Genomic DNA, 25,775 nt, shown 5'->3' on the forward strand with positions numbered 1-25,775 from the left:
AATTGTCCTCTAAGTGGCCAGAGTCTGGATTTATGATTTAGGGAAGGAGCGCTGGTGCTTGGCTCCTGGCCCAGGTCTGTTACTCTAATGACCAGACAGAGTATGTTAGAGAAAGAAATAAAATAAAGGAAAATTTCCAAGGTAGTCACGAATAAAAATTCTTGCTGCCATATCCCAGCCCTGGTTTTAACTGAGCTATAAAACTGCTACATAGAAAAAAAAAAATACTAATACTTTAACAACATTCCAACTTTAATAAGAAATTGATAGCATATATTCAAAGCATTTTTGTATTACAATTTTTAGTTAATGCCAAACATATCAAAGAATAGTGATTGCATTATGTTGGAAAATTAATTTTACAGCTGGGTACCAAATTTATTGCACAAAAAAGGAAACACCATTTCAGTTCATCTTTCACATACTGTACAACTAAACAAAGTAAACAAAAAGTTTATAAACATAATAGACATGGTATAATAAATGGTCACAATACATTTTAATTTATTATTGCCAAATTGTATTGAAATCATGATTACAATCTAATTTTTTTTCTTCAAAGACGACATTTCTAAGATTTTCTGCCTTTTCAGAAAACTTCAAAAATTTTTCTGCTTCTGTTTTCTGTACCAGCTTGGTGCCTCTTTATTTGTCTATTAAAAAAAAAAGGACATTTTTTATTGACAGAGAAGCAACAAACAAGTAACAAACAATACTCTTACGCCCCTGCTTACTAAGGTTCTGCACCTCGTGTACGTTTGTGTTAGTTGCTAAAGTTAAGTCAAGAAAAGCATAGAGGATGAAACGGTTTTCAAATCTTTATTGAAAGCACCAGTGTGGATAGTTGCTGAAGTTAAAGCATGTTAGGTGCATTCCCTGCACTTTTGTGGGAGCTGTTGTGCTGTTAATGTACAGCAAAGTTGCCACTGATTGGCAGTGTAGTTAACTTATGATAACATCTAAATTAACTGCAAGGCAGAATGATCACCCATTATATGCCACAGATGTTCTTTTCCCTCCCATATTAGCTGTTTAATGCAATAATTGGCACACACTAGCAGTATGCTGCATTAATTTCTATATTTATAAACAGAATGGCTTAGTGGATAGGGGCTTTCATAACATTACTGCAAGGTGGTATCTTATCTAAGGATATGTTTCTCTTTACTCATTTCTCTTCGTGTTTCCATTTCTAGTCTGGTTATAAAATCAAATTTTAGTCTTAAAAGTGGTTTATCTCTGCCAAACCACCCCAATATGTTTTCTCTGCATAGTTTGGGTTCATGCCCATGTTTCTGGTTTTGGCATTATTTCAGGGTATGAGACCACGTTTGACTACGTATTGTTTTGCTCTCTAGTTTGCACAATAAAGTATGTTTTAAAAAAATTATCTTACTGATTCTGAAATAATGATACCATCAATTAGGTCACAGTTGTTAAGATGTGGTGTACTGAATATTTAAAACTGAAATAATGCAGTATGGGGTTAATACAGAAATATGTAAAGAAAATATAGGGTACTTCTTCATGGAAATTAAGTGTTACAGTACAAATACAATTATAATGAACATTCACCATTTATATAGTGCTGAGTTTTACTACATGTGTGTATGTATCTCTGTTGTGGAGCCACCCTGGCTTCTATATAGTGCAAATTAATTACTTGACAAGCCAATCTGCGTTGATAATTGCCACTTAAGCAATTGACACTAACTGGCATTAATTAGAATTTACACACAAAACTAAGTGGATTCCATAATGTGATGAATTTAAATTCTAAGTTGCATAGCTGAAAAGGGGGCATGGCCATAGTGGGTTGTGGGCGTTTCTAAAATCAATGTGCATTGTTATAGAATACTTCCTGTCCATGCGTAATTTAGCGTAACTTGGTGAATAAACTTAGGAGTACTTTATAGAATATGCCTAGGCTTATATCATTTTGGCACCGATTTTTTAAGTTTTATGTACAGAATCTAGTCCTTAATGTATGCACTATATATGCTGTGGGCTAAATAGGGGTATATTTTGAGGGAACAGCAGTTTGTGGGATGATGGGACAGCTGCAGGTAGTTTCTGGGGCTGGAACAGTTTGCTACTTGATGGGGCATTTGCAGGGCTAGAGTAATTGTGTACAGGCATTTTTAGGGGTGGGGCAATTTGAAGGAGAATAATGTTTGGATGTCAGGCATTTATAATAATGGGATGGGGAAGTATGTGGGGAGAGTCTTTGGGGTGGGGAAGTTTATAGGGTACTAAAACAGTTGGGGTGGTTGAGCAATGGCAGGGTTTCTGTTGTGGGGTGCAGGATGTTTGTGGGGTGATAGGGTAGTTGAGTGGGCTTTGTTCTTAGGGACGGGGCAGAGTTGGTTGTAGTTATCAGGGTACATTGTCAGGTGGTGGGTTAGTTGCAGGGAATTGTTTTAGGAGTAGGGTTAGTTTTCAGGGTGTTAGGCAGTTACAGGGGATGTAGTTAATGGGGTTAGAGCAGTTAGGTATAGGGGTAGCTAGTAGGGCTAGTAGGGTGGTAAGGCAGTCACAGGAGAGAATTGGAAGGATTGGAATAGGGTATTTTTTTTTTTGGGGGGGGGGTGGCATTGTGGGTAGATGGGGAAGTTATGGAGGAAAGGATGTGGGAGGATAGATTTTAGGGGTGCAACAGTTTTGAGGTAGGCCAGTTAGGTTTTTGGTATAAGGCACTTTGTAGGGGGTGGTGGGGGAGTTGCAGGGTATATTTTTTTGGGAGTGAGTTAGTTTGTGTATGTGGCAGAGGCAGGTTTGGGGGTAGTTTGAAAGAGAGAGGGGTTGAGTGTGGGGAAGTTGCAGGGGGTAGAATTTTGGGACAGGGTAGTTTCTAGGGTTGGAGCAGAAGAGGTTTTGGGTGTGAGGGCAGTTTGCATGATGTTGGGGCAGCTGCATGGGGTATGTTTTGGGGGTGGGGTGGTGTAAGGGGTAAACACATTTGATATACCACTTTTCTGTGGTACAGCCAAACTATGGAGTAGGAGTAGTTGCAGAGGGTAGATTTTGGATGTGGGTCAGTTGCAGGGGGTAGTATCTGGGGATAGGGCAGTTTGTACAGTGGTAGAGCAGCTAGAAGCAGGTATTTATTTGGAGCTGAACCAGTTTACGGAGTGGTGGGGTAGTGTTTTTTTTTTTGGGGGGGGGGCATGAGAGTTGTTTACAAAAATATGTAATTCTATCTTTTAAATTGCCTTGCTCTGTTCTCTAACTGCTATATTTTTCTCTATATAAGTTTCTACAAAAGCTGTAATTCTAATTCCCATAGAAATGCATTGGGCCATATTTGGTGGGTTAATTTCTCTGGAACCCCTGGTCTGATCTGGTCCATTTTCAAACTCGATGTGTTTGTTTAGCAGGTTTTTGTTCTTGTTAAGTTTCATCTCTTCTGTTAAATTTTCAGAGTTATTTTGCTCCCAGGCAGATATTCTGTTTATTGAAGAGGTATTACATATAAGTATTCAACTTATCAACTTTAAGTCATAGTGCCCTATATTTTACCCCATGTTCTATAGTGTGTTTTAAATACAACTTTATTTTTAAAAGCATGAAATATATATTTATTAGTATAACATTTATTTGGATGTCAGGTTTTATCAAGGAGCAAATGTTTTGTGAAAACAGTCAATTTCAGTTAGCCTAAGCATAACACAGATACACGTTGCTACAATTGGGAGGTCAACGTTCAAAGATTTGCTTAACAGGTAATATAAGTGGCTAATTTTACTCAGCTATCTTTAGGAGAATTGCCAACTGAACCTAACTGGCTAGATTTTCAACAGAAAATTGGCTTAAATCTATGATTGCTAGTTGTATGGTGGAAGTTCCCCATCTAAATTGAACCTGTTAGCTAAAAAATATCTATTTATTAATGTTTTATTTGCTGTATATTGTTTTTTTGTCTTTTTATTTCACTTCAGGCCCCTGAGGCAGGCACTTGGCTGAAATATGATGCCATGTCGGGCATTACAAATAAAGATTTTCCACCAATATTTTCGTCTTCCTGTTGTCCTTGGATGTGCCTTGTTGGTTACACTACTTCCCTTGCTTGAGCTACAAAAGACAGCCATCTTCAATCAGCTTACTGAACTTAGCCTTTCCCCTCTTTCCATAATTGGCTGATAGTGCCAGGGAGTACAAGGCAGCTGGAAAGGTGGTGTCTGTGGTCAAAGTGACTGCCATCATCATTATTCAGAATGTGGCTAAGAAACAATGGTTACCATTTGCTGAGTGGCATAAAATTTATTGGTGTGTATCCATGACAAAATAAAACAACCTCAAAAAAAGCTATTGCATCTGGAATAGTCTACACTGTGTTGGTGGTTAGTTTAAATTAATTTAATCCAAACATTTATATTCTGCTTAACCATATAATAGTTAAAGGTGGATAACATATAACATATTACAACATCAGCATTCTAATATTGATTAAAACAAACCATTCCTATCTGGGTTTTAGTTCCTCTTCAACAGTGAGGATCAAAGGCCTTATAGAGATATATAAATTGCAAGAAAGTAACTAAGTAAAACTAGTCAAGGAAGCTCCATAATATTTTCTTAACAACCAGGTTTTTTTTTTTTTTTTTTACATTTTTCTGAACAGCCCATACACAGTCAGTTCTCCCATAACGAAAGGCAACTCATTCCACTCAATTGACCCACTTCCAGTAAACATTTTCTTATGCATGTCTTTCACAATAAGGAATCTGCAGTCTAATCTCATGAAGCGATCTTAATTGCCACTGAGGATGATACACTGAAATATAAGAATTAAAAAAAAAAAATTGGGGCCATCCCATACAAAATTTTAAAAACAAACAGAAAAATTTAAATTGAACCCTAGCTTGCCCTGGAAACCAGGGCAGGGCCATCAACAAAGGAGTCACGCTAGCCATTCATTTACCACCCATTATCAACTTTGTCACCACATTTTGCAATACTTGTAATCGTCCCAGCTGCCTTTTTGGCAGTCCCAACAAAGTTACATTACAATAATCAAGTTGTGATAAGGTGGTTGCTTGAACTACTAATTGACATTGCTTTCTATCCCCAGATTCTATATAGTATGACTAGAGTTGCATGTGCAAATCTAGGTATATTCTGATTTGTGCACATAACTCAATTAGTTAACAAGCCAATCAGTACCAATAATTGGATGTTAACAAGCAATTATCGGTACTAATTGGCACTAATTAAAATGTACATACATTACCTGCGAAGCATATTCTATAATGCAGTCTGCATAAATTCTACCCTGTGGACCTCAAAAGGGGTGTGGGTATGGGAGGAGCATGGGTGGGTCATGGACGTTCCTAAAATTTACGTGTTGTGTAATAGAATAACCCAATCTGCACCTAAAGTTTGACATGGGCATTTACACCAGGTTTTCATTGGCACAATGTGCTGCACTTAAATTCTAGTCATGTGGGCGGGCTTAGGCATATTCTGTAAACCATGCCAACTTTGGGCATAGCTTATAGAATATGCCTAAGCGGGTTTTCGATCAGAGACGATTTTTAGGCACCATAAATAGAATTAGATCCATAAGGTCTAATCTGTTTTACCAATTTCAACTTAAAAAAGTAATTTCTTCACTATCATACTGACATGAGATTTTATCAAACGTCTAGAGTCTAGGATCGCTCCCAGGATCTACATTTCACTTTGAATAGGAATTACTGAGTGGAGGAGTAGCCCAATGGTTAATGAGGCGGGCTGAAAACCTGGGTTTGATTCCCACTGCAGGTTCTTGTGATCCTGGGCTTGCTTAACTCTCCCTTGCCCCAGGTACAAAACTTGTGTGCTCACTAGGGACAGAGAAAGTACCTGCATATAATATATGTAAACCACTTTGATTGTACCTCAGAAAGGTGGTATATCAAATCCATGACCCTTTACTGAACCAAACAATATGGGACCCTCTTGTGAACACTTAAGGGTTCTCCCTCCTACCCATAAGACCTTCATCTTCTCTGGGTTCAGTTTGAGAAAATTATATTATCATTCAATCCTGAAAAGCAACACTAAAAGTTAAATCATATATGTGTCTTAAGGATGTCTTTAGGGGAAAAAGTACAATATCATCTGCATCAGAAAAATACAAAAACTTTAAAAGAATTTAAGAGCTCGCTCAATGGACTCATATATAAATTAAAAAGAATAGGTGAAAGGTGAGAGCCCTGTGGGCCCCGTAAGTAATTGTCCACGAGTCTGAAAGAACACCATTCCAATTCACCTTCAATGTTGTTTTCCAGACAAATCTCTAAACCAATTTAACACTTTTCTAAATCGTCTAACAATATTGAATGATCTATTACATCAAATATCACTGACAGATCCAACTGAAGATGAAGCATCTGCACTCTTTTAACTATATTCAATCTCAGTTTTGTTAAAAGAACCAAGATAACGGTTTCTGTTCTGTGCATCTCTTGAAATTCCAACTGCCTGAGGTCTAAGATATAAAGGTCATAGATATGTTGTTGCAACTGTCCCATGACTACTGATGAAATAACTTTTGATGAAATAGGAATGCTCCTTATTGGGTGATAATTCACATATTTACTATTATCAAGTCCATCACCTTTCAACTGTGGATTTAAAATGATCTTAATTTATTGAGAAGGATAGATTCCAGTTTCTAAGGAACTGCTTACTAAATCTGATACAAACTAGAAGTCATAGGTGGATTTTTATATATGTTACCATCTATATTCTATTCAATAAAGAAATAAATGAAATTACTCATATCATCAGATTAGATATCTCTCTAATGGAATCGTGGGCATCCAATTTCAAATTAAAATTCAACACTGATAAAACTAAATTCTTAATAGTTATCAATCCTTATCACGCTATAAATCTTAAATCATTTACCAATGAAAACATCACATATCCCCTTGACTCAACTATGAAAGTGTTAGGAGTCACACTTGACCAATTCCTCACTCTAGAAAACCAAATTTTCAAAGTGGTCTCATGTGTCTTCAATTCATTATGGAAATTGAGGATACTAAGACCATTCTTCGCAAAATCAGTCTTCAGTATCCTAGTTCAATCCCTAGTTCTAACTATTTATGCAGGACTTAAAGGAGATCTTCTCAAAAAACTACAAACTGTTCAAAACACTGCTGTATATCTCATATTCTGATTACCATGCTTCGAAAAGCAACCCTCCCCCTTCTGTATGATTTACCTTGGCTGCCAATAAAAGCTAGAATATCATTCAAGCTATGAACCTTCATTCACAAAATTTTGTATGGTTTGGCCCCAATATACATGAACAACCTCACTGAATTACCCTCACGTAATGCCTCTATATCATCTAGAGAATATTTTATCCTACATTTCCCAAACTGCAAGAAAGTAACCTATAAAACAATCCATACTGCTAACTTTTCATATCAAGGCACAAAAATATGGAACTCCTTACCTAAAACCATCAAATGCACCAATAATTATTTGTCATTCTGGAGTATATTGAAAACTCACTTCTTCAGTCTAGCCATTATGAAATATGCCTCTTCTCAATTAAACTCATGGCATTAATTTTTACACCATCCCACCTCTCACTATTCCTATCAATCTTAGCCCTTTACCTTCTTTCCTCCATATTTCAAATATCTAGCTTAAATCATTAAGTATTTAATTACATCTGTTCCTAACTCAAGTTTCACTGGTCTAACATTATATGATGTATTTTACTTTCTGTTAATATATTTGAAAATGTTCATGCTTTTCTAATTGTTATGTAAGCCACACTGAACCTGAGTTCTACTCGGGCTAATGCAGGATATAAATGTCATTCATTCATAAATAAATTATGTATGTATGTATGTATGTATGTATGTATGTATATATATATATATATATATATATATATATATATATATATATATATATATCATATCTACCCGGACACTTTTGTCTGTCTTTGTACATACACAGCAAATGCAAAAGGTTGCCTGTATACTTCAAGACCCTGATGAAATCGTATATTTTTGGTGGAATGGATTCCATTAGTATTTGCGCACCAATATCAAAAATCTTTTTGGGTTTGTGCTTTAAGTTTATAATACCACAGGTGCTTTAACAACTGATGTCCTCACCCATGGCACCACTTCAGTTGTCTCTGCTACTGAGCGACAACCTAGAAAGACCAACACTTGTGCCTGAAGTTTCAGCACCTGGGACTGAGGCAGGAAAACCCTGCCCACCGCTGTATCGAACCACACACTCAGATACTCCAGGGACTGGATGAGCTGAAGGCGACTCTTGGCCATGTTGACCACTCAGCCAAGAAGCTGCAACAGGGACACCACTCAAGCTGTGACCTGCAAACTTTCCTCATAAGATGTGGCTCTGATCAACCAATCGTCCAGGTATGGATGCACCAACACCCCCTCCTTTCAGAGGTGGGCTGCCACCACCACCATCACACCTTGGTGAAAGTCCTGGGTGCAGTGGCCAGTCTGAACAGAAGCACCAGGAACTGGTACTGCTAACCCAATATCGCAAAGCACAAGAATTTGTGATGCTTTGGATGGATGGGGATGTGGAGGTAAGCCTCAGACAGGCATAAAGCTGTGAGAAGCTTGCTCTCATGCACCGCCACAATCATGGACCTCAGAGTCTCCACGTGAAATGAGACCCATAGGGCCTTGTTGATGCCCTTGAGATCCAGAAAGGGGCAAAACGAATCATCCTTTTTGGGAACAACAAAACAGATGGAATAACTGTCAGAACAAATCTCGCATGGCAGCACTGGATCGATGGTCTGCAACTCCAAAAGACAAAGCAATGTCTTTCGAACTGTCACTGCCCACAAACCTTCAATGGAAAGTACAGGGATTTCCCATGGCCCTGAGAGCTCTGTCTTGGCCCTCTCGACCTCCTCCCCAAAAGGGCCAACATCTAGCCCAACCCCGGCCCCTGGAGGCCCTCGCAAAGTAGGAAAACCGGGACCGCCCTGGGAAGTACTGCAGGAAGCCGAGCGAGCCTGATGCTCTGGTAAATGCGGAACCATGGACTCACCCAATCCTTGATCAGTTTCTAGAGAATCTCCCCAAACAGAGATATACCCTGAAAGAGTAACTGGATAAGGCAGACTTTGGATGCAACATCTGTTACCCATTGATGGAACTGATGCTCAAAACAGGAGACAGCCAGGTTCTTAGTCGAGGCCCTGACCAGATCATAAAGGATATCAGAGAAAAAAAGCTGTGCCCATCTCTAGATTGGCCAGGTCCTCTGACTCCTCACCTAGAGCATCTGGGAGGTTATTGGCCCAACGAAAACACACCCTTGCTACATAACCACCACAAATGACTGCTTGAAAGGCCAAGGCTGATATCTCAAAGGAGCGCTTAAGAAATGCCTACAAACACCAATCCTGCGGATCCTTGAGAGCCGCTCTGCCTTCCATGGGCACCGCTATCTTCTTGGTCGGTGTCATGACCAACACATCCACCTTAGAGACCCAGAACCGTCCCTAATCCTCTGCAGGTAAGTAACACAACTGGGCCATAGCCCACACAGTGCATAGCGGACCATCAGGCTGCTAACACTGCACCTCCACAACATCCTTGAGGGAGCCGGATGCTATTGACTGACTGTCACTTTCTAAGGAGAGATCCTGAGACTGAATCTGAGAGTGCTCTGAACCTCCCGTGCTCTCCCCAGTTTCCTGACCCACAGAGAAAATGGAACCCATCAGACCAAACTTTTCCTTGTGCGAAGGCTCCCCAACTGAGGCCTCCTCACAGACCCAGCAAAGGCCCCACGCTAGCATGAGCACGTGGTGTGCCTGACAGGTTGCGTGACTAGACTTTGTAACAGAAACCGCCATCTAAAGAAAGGGCGGGAAGAAGTCAGCAAACCCCTCTCATCACACACACTTATTGAACATGACTGGAGCGGGATCGGACCCCAGAGATGAGCAGAAGGTAAGGAAAGCCATCAAAGCTGCTGCAGTCCGAGGCACTTTCCTTACTGCTTTTTTTTTTTTTTCCAAAGCAAGTTGTGATAAAAAATTCATGGAAGCGCTGGGTTCCCATGGTGCTGCCTGAAGAATCCCCTCACTGAGAACAGGAGAGGGGGCAGAGGCAGATCCCAAATCAATGGTCAGGTATTGGGGGGGGGGGGGGGGGGGCAGTAGAGGAACCCACACTGCAGAGAGTGCTCCCCCGGGGGTTACAACAGAAACGTGGAGCTCTGACAGAAACAAGACTGGCAGTTTCCAGAGAATGTAGAGCAGCAGCAAACCTTTGCAGTAAAAGCGTTTGCTTTATCTCCAGTATAAGTTGTTTTTACCATTTTGCTACCTGACCCTGTAGCTCTACCTTATTTCTTTTTTGTTTGAAATAAGCCTCTAAATCTGTTCTTTCTGTAAAGTACCTGCTATCAATTTATTTTGTTTTTTTTTCAATCAAGCTGTAAAACAAAGTAGTACCTAACCTACCATCTGTTGAGTAGACTGAGAAGTACTGAGGGATACAGCAGTGGCGTAACCAGACCTTGATTTGGGAGGAGCATGAGCTTAGGGCGGGGGCACATTTTGTTCTGCCGCCCAGCTGCTAGCAACCCCCACTGCAACCCCACATACCTGGGCTGGCGGGGGTCCCCAAGCCACAGAAGAAGCTTTCCTGCTGCGATATTCACCATCGCGCTTGCTTGCCCTGCTTTCCCCCTTCCCCGTGCACATGCTCATTTTTAGTGAAACTGAGCATGCGCAAGCTTCCAAGCATGCGTCTGGGAGAGGGGGAAAGCAGGGCAGGCAGCATGGCATCAAACATCGCTGCAGGAAAGCTTCTACCGGCAAGGCTTGGGGACCCCCGCCAGCCAAACCAGCAGACCTTTGGGGGGCCCCAAACTGAAATCGGGGAGGCCCAGGCCCCCTGTGGCTACACCACTAGGATACAGGGCTCTGTGAAGAAACAGTGTGTTTTAAGCTTGTAAAATGTATTAGATATTTTCCTATTTGAATTATGTCCTGAAGAGCATTTCTCCTATTTGGCCAGCAGGTGGTGTTTCTTTGCTGTAAAGCTGTTATAGGGAACTGAATGTTCTTTTTCTTTAACACAAGCAGGAAGCAAGCAGCAGTATTCTTTCAAATCTTGTTGACTGAGCTCATTTCCTCTAGAGAGTGTACTGATTTACCTTTGTCCTAGCCAGGAAGAAGAGAGCAGAATCTCTTTGAAGAGGCTCAGTAAACAAACAGTTATATATCCTGATCGTCCCAGGTACTTTTTCTAGGAAGTATGCAAATGTTTAGTGTTATAATTAATCCATATTTCAGTTACCTGTTATTGCTTGCTAAGTGCACATTTTTTGTTCAGTATTCAATTTTTATGAGAATAAACAAAATTGTTTGTTTGCTCTGCTGGTCTGGACTGAAAAAGAATCCAGTTACCCAAAATGCATTCCACATAGATTCCCTATGGACACCTTTAAAGGCGCTTTTGAGGTCGGTAAATATTGCAATGGTTCTTTTTCCACATCTTAGCCTCTCTTCAAATATTTACCTAACGGAAAAGATCTGATCTATGCAGTTCTGGCCTGGTCTGAAGTCAAGTTGTTCCTTTCAGGTGTTGACTTTCCACATTGGCTATGATTATTTCAGCAAGCACCTTTCCCACAACTGGTAAAAGGCCGATTCCCTTGTAGTAGAGAATGACACGGGGACAAAGTTTGTCCCCGCCCCCGTGGGTTCTGTCTCCATCCTCACCCAGTTCCCGCAGGTTATGTCTCCGTCCCTGCCCCATCCCCGCAGGCCCTGTCTCCACCCCCACCCCTTGGCCACAGGTTCTGTCCCTACCCCGTTCCCGTTTAACTGCATCAACCACTTGGCTGGAAGGTTGTATAAGGTGCCCAAAGAAAGACCCAGCACAGGCAAATCAAGACTGAAGCAAAACTGTGCCACTTTTGCATGGACAATTTTACTGCAGCTGCACAGAACTGACTACACTCGAAGAGACTCACTATAGACCAGGCTTGTCCAATCTTTTTCTATCAGGGGCCATATTTTATATTTTGTAACATTCGGAGGGCCAAAACATGAACCATCATATTTTGCCTCATGTTTTATCAAATACTGGTAAAATACGACAGTGCACCGTCCCCTCCCAGCTTTCCCTCAGTCTCGCTCATGTAACACCCAGCCTTCATCCAATCTCTCTTGCTCATGTAACCTCCCCTCCCCACAGCTGTCACAGTCTCTCTTGCTCATGTATCCCCCAGCCTCCACCTCGTTTCTTTTCCCTCACCTATCTTTGGCTACAGAAGAAACAGTGGTGTCCCTGCTTCCCCACCACGACTTGGCTCTCTGCAAGCTTGAGCCACAAAATGCCGGAAGTTCAGGTTGGTCTCCTGAGACTTGAAATCGTAAGATCAACTTGAACTTCTGGCACTGTGCAGTTCATGCTTAATGAGAGCTGAGTTGTGGTGGGGAAGCAGGAATCCTGCTCTATGCATTGCCAAGATTCCGAAGGTCAGAAAAAAAGCACATGGTTGGCCAGGTTCTGACCTGCGGGCCGTAGGTTGGACAGCCTGCTGTAGATACTCTTGCTATGGTCACCAGAGCGCCTGTGGAACTACCCTACCAACCAATGAAGGGATCCCCCTACTGCTACTAGAGCATTGACTTGACTTGATCTTATTAAGGCAGCCAGCTAATTAAAGATAAATAGTTTGATATGTAACTTGCTTTCAGTTTGGAAAAGGCAAAAAATGAAATCTAAAAATCCAAATAAAATTCAAATTTAAAAAAAATCATGTGCTGGTCCACATTTCTTTTAACAGTTTGTTTAAAAATGTCTGGAAGGACCATAATGCACTGAACACTTGGTCCTTGCTCCTTCTACATTTACATTCTAACCTACATATGAAGAAAATGTGCCTAATGCATGTACCACAGTCCTTCAATCGAGTTGTACAAAAACTGCTAGTAAAATGGGCAGTTTAAAGAAGCAATTTTGTATTTTTGCTTTTGTAAACCATTTTGACCTTCATTTAGATAGAGCGGTATAGCAAGTTCTGTACAATAAACAATATATAATTGCCTGTGTTCTGCGTAATTTTGGCCACCTTCTGCTTTTCTTTTTGGAGCAAAGGATGCATAGACAGGACAGAACACACTTTTCCCTTGGCAATATTCTTTGTTCTGTCTCAACTGAAATGGGCCACTATATTAATAACATCAAACCTTCTCTCTTTCTGACTAGCTTAACCATTTCAGCAAGAATCCTCAGTCCTACAAGAGCTGGTGCATGTGCACTCTTAAATCTGGTTAATGTGTATCACTGGATAACTTATAGAACTTACAAACAGCGTTGGCTTCGGTATATAAATATTTTCTTCCTCATGGTGCTGTGGAAGCATGCTTACAGGGCACCTTTCTTTTTGCCTTGCAGTCAGATTCTTTGCTTCATTATGAGAAACAGGTGCACCTTCACCTGAGTGCGTGGTATGCAAATTGAGCAGAACTTGCTTCATTATTGCTAATTCCTGTGGGGGGGGGGGGGGGGGGGGGGGAACAAAACAAAATGGCATTAAATGAATCTTTCACTAGTGTTGCTGCAAAATTTATTTATGCATTTTAGTAATCAGGACAAGTTGATTGTTCTTGATGTGAATAAACATTTGAACTTCTTGACTACCAAAAACTGTGTATTAAAATTTTTACTGAGTTTTGATGATTGCAACTACGTAAGAGGTCTGTAGATATGCAGTCTTACAGAAGCTTTAGCATTATAGAAACATATTGTTTGGAACAACTCTAGGGAAACCTATCTAGGAATATACAGACTGCTAATTCAGCTGATGTGGTCACTAGCTTAAGTTGAATGTTCTGGGCAGACCTATAATCTCTAGTAAAGGATCATTGCTAGAGGTTTTGTTGATTTAATGTGAATTGTTTTCTAAGACCATTGATTAAGAATACTTTTTCTTACATAAAAGATTTGACAAATGTTATGATTATACTGTCTGCTATGGATGGTTACATCAGACATGTGTGTGTTCTTTATATACCATGATTATTCAACAAGAATCTTTGGAAGTGAGGGTGCAGTTTCTAGATGAGAGACCAGAATCTCCACAAGTTCCAAAAGAGTTTATAGGACTAGATTCAGTAAATGGCACTGAAAGAATGATAACATTAACAGCAAACAGTACTCCTGTTCTATAAATTACAAAATCTTTATTAGTGAAAACAAACCTGTGCATTAAAAGCATTACCAAATAGTATCCCTGCAACTCACTCACACTGCCATCCACTCCAGACTTATATCCTGATCACATATGTAAATCCCACACAGAACATTGAACAAAAACCCTAAATTGCAGTTTCTTCAGCCTCTGTGTATCACCAGAGCACAATCTCAAAAAAGATCAGTCAGTGAGCCTTAAAAAAAAAACCCACAAGGGCACACAAAACCCAGTTCTTAATAATCAAAGCAGATATTGAACGTTACTGATCTTTGTATCCAACAAGTTCTCAAGTGAAGAAAAAAAACTCCACTGCAATATAAAGCCACTGTTCTTATCCCTGTGATAAAAAAACCACAGGGAAACACTGGGAATTGCAGAGTCACACAAATCTTCTGTGATCCTCCTGCACACAGTCAAACCTTTAAATTAAAGGCAGCCAAAGAATGCTTCATGTCAGTGGGAGGCTTCCAGGGATAGGTAAATTAAACCCACATAGTTGGTATACTCCAAAGTTCCCCAATGCGAGACCGCATTTCGTAGCTCTTTCTCAGGGGGAACCACCCCTAATCACCAACAGGACTAACATCCAGGGAAAGAATGATGCCAAAAAAACATTTGCAAGGGGCACTGTTCTATAAACGGCACTTCAAGTTGCATGCTGTTTAAAGAACAGCGCTTAGAGCTGATTTCCGTGTCAAACTTTGATTGCGAGGATTTACACTAACTGAAACCTGGTGCAGATGCTAGTGCGCAAGTTAGGTGCAGATCCCAGGTATTTAGTAACTGTGTGCGAATCTTTAGTGAATGCCTCTTACCTGCCCATGCCCCTCCCACAGCCACACCTGAGTGTGCACCATAAGATTTGGGTGCAGATCTTTATAGAATAGTACTTCAGATATGTGCGCAAATCCAAAATGTTGCCAATTAACACCATTGAATGTTAGCACCCAATTACTGGTGCTAATTTGCTCATTAGCTAATTTAGTTGCACTTGCATCTCAGGAGACTGCATAATTTTGCACACCATTTACAGAATTTGCCCCATTGTGTGGCAGGCATCAATAGAAATAAAAGCCAACTTTTTTTTCCTATTTGGACAGTAACTATATAAGCAAATTTCAAAGGTAGCCATCAATTGCAATTTTTTTGCAGTTTTATTTTGCTTCAAATGCTTTATTAACCAGAACAAGTTATACATTGTAGCTTTTTTTTTTTTTTTTAAACAAGATGCATCTCTTTTTTGGGGAGAGAAAATTTTAATGTGGTTTAAGATTTATCAATTTTTTTTTTTTTTTTACAAGTGATTGAATACCTGTCATAATAAGATACATTTGCTTATGCGATATCATATGACAGATATGTTTATTGGATTTATAGATCACAAAAGGAGAAAGATATTTCTATACTACAGTATTTAGAAAGCTGACTGATAAAAAACCCCCACCCTTTTCTCAGTTTTTGAAGATATCAAAGGATCTGTTCAAGGATCTGTCTTACCTGCTAATTTTCTGCCCTTGAATCTCTCCAGACCACTTTCAACCAGTGGATATATGATGAGAACTAAACAATGGGTGATATTAATCCTTTAATTGTCCTGTGCAGTCCTGAGCCAGCCTGTATTTTTATTGACCAAACAAAATGGTAGAACTCGAACCAATCCCCAACAACCCAGGGAAAGAATAAACAAACTAATTTCTTATTGAACTTAAGGATTAGAAATTTGTCTGTTTTATATTATTTAAGATAATCTGGAGTCAGGCGACCCTCTAAGTAACAAGGAACGTCAGAGAGAAACAAGTTTTCTGCAGTATACCATAACCTCTAAAACGGATAGGCACTCAAATAGGGCAGATTCAGAATTGGTCTGGAGACATTCAAGGAAAGAAAATTAGCAGGTAAGACCTAATTTATCCTTATCATTTCTCTAGACCTGTCCTGACAAGTGGGAAGTACTAAAGTAGTACTCGAAAACAGGACACTGACAACACAATTGCCGACAGCTTTGCTCCAAAGGCGGTATCCTGCCATATCTGCACATCCAGTTTGCCACTCTGCATATATCAGGCAATGGAATCAAGCAACATTCCGGCCATGATGATGCCTAGGCTCTGGTTCAATGGGCCTTTAGCTCCTCCAGCACTGGCTTTCTCTTCAGTAGATAAGCAGAAGCAACAGTGTCCTTGATTCACCTGGCTGCCTCACCCTTCTTCTGGCTGCCAAACAAGACAACGAGTCTGGTAGACATTCTAAACGCCTCTGTCCTTTGCAAGTAGCGATGGAACACTCTGTACACATCCAAACTATACAGAGGATCCCTGGCTTCCTCTCGAGCAAACACCGAAAAAAATAAACTGATTCATGTGAAATGGGGAAACCACATCGGGCTATTTAAATAGCTAGTATATCTTTAGCTGGTTTAAAGTCAGACAGCTATCTTCAAATATCGACTTAGGGGTATGTTTACTAAGGTGCATTAGCGTTTTTTACGTGCCTGTAAATTTAAGGCACAATAAACGCTAACGCGCCTATATATTTCTATGGGTGTGATTACGTTTAATGCACGTAAACCATTTACATGTGTTAAAAACGCTAATGCACCCATAGCGCCGCTTAGTAAACATAGGCGTTAGCCGGCTAACTTTAAACCCGCTAAAAATAAGCCAGATATTCAATGCAGGTCACTGGAAACAGCCTAACATTGAATATCCAGACTGACCATCGACCGCGCAAATTAGCCAGGCTCCCTCCTGCAATCTGAATATTGGCCCCCATATGGCCTATCCAGTCTGTCCATCCATGCCGTCTAATTTCTCTATCATTCCCCTAGAGATCCTATGTACGTGTCCCTGGCTCTCATGATATATTGAGAATTCAGAGTAATCAAAATATTTAGCATTAATTAGTCATTTACTGACAATTTATCAACTCTGTTTTTAAATATTAAACATTTCTTCCTAAATGCAATGGTTGTACAATTGATTTTAAGAGGGGTTGCATTTCGATTAAAACTTTAAACACGATTAAAGGTATATTAGTTATATACTCTGGGTAAGTCACAACCCTCCACTGCCTAGTCACAAGGAGTTTGAACAAAAATAAATAACATACCATTAATTGCGTGATTAATCGTGATTACAAATTTTAATCAAAATGCTGCCCTAAAAAATTAAAGAATAAAAAATAATGAAAAGATAAGAAATATAAAATACAAACTGAAAAATTACAAATTAAAGAATCTGAAACAGCATGCAGAATAACGAAAAACAGCCTTACATTTTTCACAGCCTACTTCAGAAATGCAGCGCTAATTTTAAAGCAAATTAAAAGGCCACTGTTGTAGTTAACTACTTTTGTAGTAGTTGTCTCATGTAAAACTACTTCAAGAAAAAATGTAGTTAACCAGGTAGTTAAACTACTTTTTTAGTAAAGTCACTATAGTTAAAGGTAAACTAATTTTTAAGTTGGCTGCTCAGAGCGTTCCACCTCTGCACCCAGGCTGCTCTCTTTACCTGACTTCCATGGCCTCCGGACCTGAAGGTCAGATTGATATAGTTTTTTTTCTTAATTTTCTTGATTTTTTCTCCCCTTTGGCTCAGGGTTGTGGTTGCTTAATTCTTCCCCAGGGAGACTCAAGGAACTCCTGCCATGGCAAACCCAAAGAAAAGACTGAAACACCGCTCTGGACAGAGGATAGGGGAGGAGGGAACCAATGATTTGGCAAGCACACTCATGAGCTAAAGCAGCAGCTGCTATGATGAGCACACTGTCCAAAGACCTGAGTTTTGAACAGCAAACATCAGTTGGGTTTTGTTTGAAACTAGGTCTCCCTACTTTTTTTTTTTTTGTTGTTGCAGCCAAACCTGGTACACTCCCAAGGCCAAATGTCTACACATGGGGCTTCTCAGAAACTCAGATACCATATATTGGAGACTGAGAAATACTGGCTGGTTTGGGGCTGCACAGGACCCTTTGAAAGGGCTGATGCCACACATCTAGTAGTTTTAAGTCTCCATCTTCTGGTAGGAGAGCATATAGCCACCTATCAGGACTGATCTGGAGAGATAAGGAAGTGGAATATTAAGAAGAAGCAAGGATTTTGATGAAGAAATTAATAGTGAGAGGATATTCAACTAAAATGGTTAAGAGAGCATATAAGCAAGTGTTATATAACAGAGGTTTATTGTCTCAAATGAAAATTACCTCACAAGAAGATCAACTTTTAACCTGTGGGCAAAAATACTCAATTTGTGCTACTTGAATGGTAAAGATCTTGATAAATATTGGAATATTCTATTGTTACATCGAACATTTGAAGATAAACAATGGAGAATAGCTTATAGCATAAATTGTAACTTGCCAAAGAAAATGAAACTCCAGGACAGCATAAGTAATATGGGTTTGACTTAATGGTATTTCAAATGCAGGAACTGTTGGACTTGTGCAAATAACAGAATTTAGAAATCTGCGTGATCAGTGAACATGGGGCTAATTTTCAAACCACTTACACTTTGAAAATGAGCCCCATGGTCACACTAGTAAGTAATGGAACTTTGTAAGTCTAAGTGCTTTGAAAATACACCTCTATACGTCTTGAGACATTTGACTCTGTGCACTACAGAAATTTGAAGTTTATAGTATTTGACCCTGCAATAAGATCTACTTGGGCCAAACATCTATTTATTTATTAGGATTTATTTACCGCCTTTTTGAAGGAATTCACTCAAGGCTGTGTATAGTAGAAATAAACCTAAGAAATAGACAATTACAGCAGTAAAAATATTCAAATAACAATACAAAGTACGGCATAGTATATTACTTACAATGTCAAAATAATACATAATAAAACATTTTAATAGCATAAGGTATAAGCAAAGATGGAACATATAGATAGGTAAGAGGGTAAGAGGAATAAGGAGACTAATTTAAATAAATTTACACATGAAGTCTGAGAGATGATTAAATATTATTTCAGCTAGGGATGGGGAGGTTTGTTATTCTTCATCAGGGTGTAGAAGAGGGGGTGTTGCTATATTACTACATAAAGGCCTTCCATATAAAGCAGAATTACTTTCTCAGGAAACAGAGGGACGATATGTTTTGCTTAAATTGTGACTGCAGGGCAGGGAACTGTTCTTGTTGGCTGTGTATGGTCCTGTTGACAAAGACACAACCTTTTATCGCCAATTAACTAAGCTTTGTCTCCCATATCAATCTGGACAGCTAGTACTGTTAGGTGATTTTAACCGGGTGCTGGATCCAACTATGGATCACTCTAAAACACCAAATGCAAAAGCAGGAGGGACGGGTAACAAAGGTATGATACACCTTGCACACGTTCTTGATCTGGTGGATTCATTGTGCTCCCTACACCAACGTGATCATAATTACACGCATCTCTCCATGGTACATGGCTCTTACTCATGCCTTGATTATATTCTTGTAGCTTGTTCTTTATTCTCTTTGGTGGCATCTGTGACCATTGGCCCTAAGAAGGTATCTAACTATGCTCTGGTTTGGCTACGTTTAGAGGCCCCTGGGGATTGTTGCTCCCCTACAGGATGAATATTCATAGCTTATTTATATGCTAATTCTGAATTTAAACGTTATTTCCAAGAGAAGTGGTAGTTGTTTACACAAACTAATCAAGCGCATCTAGACACTGCTTTGCTGTTTTGGTCTATGGCAAAGGCAGTGCTCTGTGGAGACATCATTGCCTTTGTTGCTGCTCGCAACAAGAAACTAGCAGCTAATATTTTACAGTTGGAATCATAGCTGCGTAAAGCTAAACAAGCTTATATTTGTACCCCTTGTAAAGTCACTAGAGATGGTTAAACACACTACAAATTAAATTCCCTGATACATGAACGAACGACAGTCATTGCTTTTTCATACATTTCACCTTTATTTCAATGGTAACAAACCTGATAGGTTAACTAGCTCAACTTAAAACTTGGGTGTGACCCCGCACAATCATCTCGATGCGGGCATGGGGCATGTTTGTAATAAGCCCACTCAGATAACACAGATCTTAACCAATTACTTTACCTATCTGTATAAAGAAGGGGCCCCTCCAAATTCATTAGCATTACGAAGCTTCTTGAATGAGATAGGGTTACCATGCCTCACAGATGAATAATCACATTTGTTGAATACACCCCTCACTGTTAAAGAATTACACAAGGCCATCAAATCCCTTAAGCTTCATTCAGCCCCGGGTCCAGACAGGTTTTCCAGTGAGTTTTTTAAACTTCTTCCACCAAAGTTTTTAGGATCTCTGATTACTATACGGACGTGGTCGAGCATGGTTCCTTTCCCATCCATGCCAATATAGCCTTGTTTACTCTGATTCCCAAGCCCGCATGTCCTACAGATGAAGCAGATTCCTATTGCCCAATCTCATGCATTAATGTTGATCTAAAAATACTTGCTAAGGCATTGGCAGATTGCCTAGCTGAGATTCTTCCAAGGTTGGTGGGAATGGAGCAGGTAGGATTTGTGCGTCACAGACAGGCATATGTAATGTGTGGAAATTATTATTATCTATGGCATATTGACGCAGTCACTGGGTGCCTTCTCTGATAGTAAGTTTAGATGTGGAGAAGGCTTTCGATAAGGTGGCCTGACACTATTTGTTTTCGCTTCTGCAACACATGGGTTTTCGGGGATATTTTTACCAAGCTGTTAAGGCACTTTATTGCAATCCATAGGCCTCTTTGCTAGTTAATGCAGCTCCTTTGCCATTCACAGGGATACATGACAGGGGTGTCCATTGTTACCATTCCTTTTTTACTCTCTTTAGAACCCCTGTTGTGTGCTCTGAGAGAGGACCCAGATAAACTTGGTGTACGGATAATGGATTTTCACATTAAAATACTCACGTATGCTAACGATTTGTTAGTCATACTTAATGACTCAGTGGCCTCTTTGGTCAAGTTGTTACAATTAATACATAAATTTGGCCTATTGCCTGGGTTTACCCTTAATTTACACAAGTCCCAAGCCCTAGAAGTGTTAGATGACACTCGCACATCATGGATTGGGGATTTTCCATTGGCATGAGTAGCTGGTCCTCTTAAATATTTAGGTATATACATTCCCACTAATTTATCTCATCTTTACGAGGTGAATGTGGGCAGATTATTAAGGGACATTAAGGTGAGACTGCAGGCTTTGGCAGGTATACCCCTCTCACTCTTTAGAAAAATTCATTTGTACAATATGATTATGATCCCAAGTTAGCTGTATGTATTTCAAATGCTTCCTTTATTTCTTAAAGAAATCTGATGAAAAACAAATTAACCATTTATTACAGAAGTATCTGTGGCGGGGAGAAGAGCTCGTCTCCCCATCTCAACTATTCAAACTTCATCAGTCAGCTTGGGGGGGGGGGGGGGGGGGGAGACACAAGGGCCTGTTAAGTCTCTGCCATCTGACGATAGTCAGAGGTATGACACACATCAATGACTGGTAACGAAACACTCCAGACTTTTCGGTTACTGCCTTAGAGACTCAATTGATGAAAGGTACCTACTTTAGTTGCTTACTACATACTTTGGGAGGACGGCTACCCACTGTTTTGAAAGACTCATCCACTACCTACTGGCATGTGACACTGGATTTGCAGACATCATCAATTCTCTGTGAGAGTGACACCCTTTTCGGCTATCTGTGAAAATCCAGCATTTCCTCCTGGACAAAGTTCCTTGGTCTTCCAACAATGGCAGCGAAAAGGAATTCAATATTTGTTCCATGTGCTCACTGATGATAGTCACATAAAATCTTTTCTGGATTTGAAAGAATTTGGTCTTGCGGACATGGACTCTTATGCATACATACAGCTACGCCACTATGTACACAGCCTGCCCTGAGAGGATTCGAGTGAGGATATTCGAGAGGAATTGTCATCAGCATATACTCTGGGGGCATAGCTGGGTGTACCTTTGTCCTTTCACCACCGACATATCAGGGACACTGACACTGAACTACGATTGTTTATCTAGAAAATAGAGTGATGATCTTAACTACGAATCTCCCCGCTTCTAGTTTCCAGGAATATGTTTTGCGTATTCAACGCCTCACAGCCAATATTGCTCATTGGGAGCTACAGTACAAATTTGCCCTATGCCTCTACATTGCTCCACACAAAGCTTCCCATATGGGCATAACCACCTCTGCCTCTTGTCTAAAATGTCATGCCCCTGAGGCCACTCTTGGGCAGATGTTCTGGAATTGCCCACTTATCACTAGTTTTTGGCGTAAGCTCTTGACTTTGATCTCTACCCTATGGTCCTGTGGAATCCATCAGAACCCACTGTTACTTTTCCATAATCCCACACTTACCTCTCCTGTACCACACGGCCTGAAAGGCTTTTTGGCACGCTCTGTGTTGATGGCGAAGAAACTTATATTACTTTTCTGGCTTTCTTCTTCTTTGGTCCCTACTACGCAGCAATGGCAAATCCAAGACTAAGGAGGCTAGGGCTTTTCAGCTTGGAGAAGAGACGGCTGAGGGGAGACATGATAGAGGTATATAAAATAATGAGTGGAGTGGAACAGGTGGATGTGAAGCGTCTGTTCACGCTTTCCAAAAATACTAGGACTAGGGGGCATGCGATGAAACTACAGTGTAGTAAATTTAAAACAAATCGGAGAAAATTTTTCTTCATCCAACGCGTAATTAAACTCTGGAATTCGTTGCCAGAGAACGTGGTGAAGGCGGTTAGCTTGGCAGAGTTTAAAAGGGGGTTAGACGGTTTCCTAAAGGACAAGTCCATAAACCGCTACTAAATGGACTTGGGAAAAATCCACAATTCTGGAAATTACATGTATAGAATGTTTGCACGTTTGGGAAGCTTGCCAGGTGCCCTTGGCCTGGATTGGCCGCTGTCGTGGACAGGATGCTAGGCTCGATGGACCCTTGGTCTTTTCCCAGTGTGGCATTACTTATGTACTTACAGTGGTGGAAATAAGTATTTGATCCCTTGCTGATTTTGTAAGTTTGCCCACTGACAAAGACATGAGCAGCCCATAATTGAAGGGTAGGTTATTGGTAACAGTGAGAGATAGCACATCACAAATTAAATCCGGAAAATCACATTGTGGAAAGTATATGAATTTATTTGCATTCTGCAGAGGGAAATAAGTATTTAATCCCTCTGGCAAACAAGACCTAATACTTGGTGGCAAAACCCTTGTTGGCAAGCACAGCGGTCAGACGTCTTCTGTAGTTGATGGTGAGGTTTGCACACATGTCAGGAGGAATTTTGGTCCACTCCTCTTTGCAGATCATCTCTAAATCATTAAGAGTTCTGGGCTGTCGCTTGGCAACTCGCAGCTTCAGCTCCCTCCATAAGTTTTCAATGGGATTAAGGTCTGGTGACTGGCTAGGCCACTCCATGACCCTAATGTGCTTCTTCCTGAGCCACTCCTTTGTTGCCTTGGCTGTATGTTTTGGGTCATTGTCGTGCTGGAAGACCCAGCCACGACCCATTTTTAAGGCCCTGGCGGAGGGAAGGAGGTTGTCACTCAGAATTGTACGGTACATGGCCCCATCCATTCTCCCATTGATGCGGTGAAGTAGTCCTGTGCCCTTAGCAGAGAAACACCCCCAAAACATAACATTTCCACCTCCATGCTTGACAGTGGGGACGGTGTTCTTTGGGTCATAGGCAGCATTTCTCTTCCTCCAAACACGGCGAGTTGAGTTCATGCCAAAGAGCTCAATTTTTGTCTCATCTGACCACAGCACCTTCTCCCAATCACTCTCGGCATCATCCAGGTGTTCACTGGCAAACTTCAGACGGGCCGTCACATGTGCCTTCCGGAGCAGGGGGACCTTGCGGGCACTGCAGGATTGCAATCCGTTATGTCGTAATGTGTTACCAATGGTTTTCGTGGTGACAGTGGTCCCAGCTGCCTTGAGATCATTGACAAGTTCCCCCCTTGTAGTTGTAGGCTGATTTCTAACCTTCCTCATGATCAAGGATACCCCACGAGGTGAGATTTTGCGTGGAGCCCCAGATCTTTGTCGATTGACAGTCATTTTGTACTTCTTCCATTTTCTTACTATGGCACCAACAGTTGTCTCCTTCTCGCCCAGCGTCTTACTGATGGTTTTGTAGCCCATTCCAGCCTTTTGCAGGTGTATGATCTTGTCCCTGACATCCTTAGACAGCTCCTTGCTCTTGGCCATTTTGTAGAGGTTAGAGTCTGACTGATTCACTGAGTCTGTGGACAGGTGTCTTTCATACAGGTGACCATTGCCAACAGCTGTCTGTCATGCAGGTAACGAGTTGATTTGGAGCATCTACCTGGTCTGTAGGGGCCAGATCTCTTACTGGTTGGTGGGGGATCAAATACTTATTTCCCTCTGCAGAATGCAAATAAATTCATATACTTTCCACAATGTGATTTTCCGGATTTAATTTGTGATGTGCTATCTCTCACTGTTACCAATAACCTACCCTTCAATTATGGGCTGCTCATGTCTTTGTCAGTGGGCAAACTTACAAAATCAGCAAGGGATCAAATACTTATTTCCACCACTGTATGTCCTTTGAATGGAACTGCTAGCCATCCAAGATATAGCTTCTCCAGCAGGTTAGCGATTTCAAAATGTTTGGACTCCTTTCTTGAACACATTCTCTCAAATTGCTCACAGTAGATTGCTGAGTATATAACCACTTCCTGCTTTGTAATTATTATGGGTGGTGGGATGGAGGGGAAGGGTTCGCTGGTGGATGGGGGTGAAAATTAGTTTATAGAACAGAAATGTTCAAATTAGATGTTTCAAGTTATACCTACTATTTGTGAAGCCAACCTAATGGGGAAGCTATCAGCAAGGCCTATCATTAAGACATGTTATTTTTACTATTAACTTATACTATTTTAGCTCAGGTCCCATTTTATGCAACGAGACCTCGTTATTAATAACCTAGGTTAATGGTAAAATAATACATCTTAATGGTAACCCACATTGGTAACTTTCCCTCCTAAATGTTTACTACAGATGTTTAGCAGTTGAATAATACATCTAAGTGGCACCACCCTGTTTTGGACAGATTATTTTGGCCAAATAAAAATGCATATGTCAAAAAATGTATCTGTTCAAGTGGGTCATTATACACATGGAGTTGGTGCTACCACTTCCCACATAGATACTTTTGAATACTAGATCTTTTATTTTAGAAAAACTTTAAATGCCAAAAAGTGCACAACATAATTTATTAAAAATCTCATACAGATCCCATCTACAAATACACTTATTTCAGCGTTTGCTTTCAACAAAAAATATCATATCTTTTATGTATAGTAAATGTTACTGCATCCATTCATATCATTCAACCTGCTAGCCAGCCTATTCTGTTCACTACCTCCCCCCACATTCAGCAAGCCATCCATTAACCGCCAAGCCAGTCAACTATCCAGTTCTCTGATCCTAGCCAGCCTATCTCCCCCCTCACTTTACTGCCACTGACAAACAGTTAGCCCCCACCTTCCTCTCTGTGCAATCCTCCTGAACTCTCTGTGGAACAGGTCATTTATTTCAG

The 25,775-nt window shown here is 40.5% G+C and overlaps 1 protein-coding gene across 4 annotated transcripts in view; it reads right to left on the reverse strand.

The window, feature by feature from the left end:
* Positions 1-276: 276 nt before the first annotated feature.
* Positions 277-25,775, reverse strand: part of PIBF1 (progesterone immunomodulatory binding factor 1) — a 245,362-nt gene continuing 219,863 nt past the window's right edge. For all 4 annotated transcript variants that reach the window (XM_030200619.1, XM_030200618.1, XM_030200616.1 and 1 more), the window contains exons 17-18: positions 13,339-13,521; positions 277-653 (exon numbers count right to left, since the gene is read on the reverse strand). In XM_030200619.1, coding sequence (XP_030056479.1) covers positions 600-653; positions 13,339-13,521 — 237 coding nt within the window. In that variant the 3' untranslated portion in view covers positions 277-599. The remainder of the gene's footprint in view (positions 654-13,338; positions 13,522-25,775) is intronic.

The sequence above is a fragment of the Microcaecilia unicolor genome, chromosome 4, assembly GCF_901765095.1.
Source record: "Microcaecilia unicolor chromosome 4, aMicUni1.1, whole genome shotgun sequence".
In the NCBI taxonomy this organism is placed as follows: domain Eukaryota; kingdom Metazoa; phylum Chordata; class Amphibia; order Gymnophiona; family Siphonopidae; genus Microcaecilia; species Microcaecilia unicolor.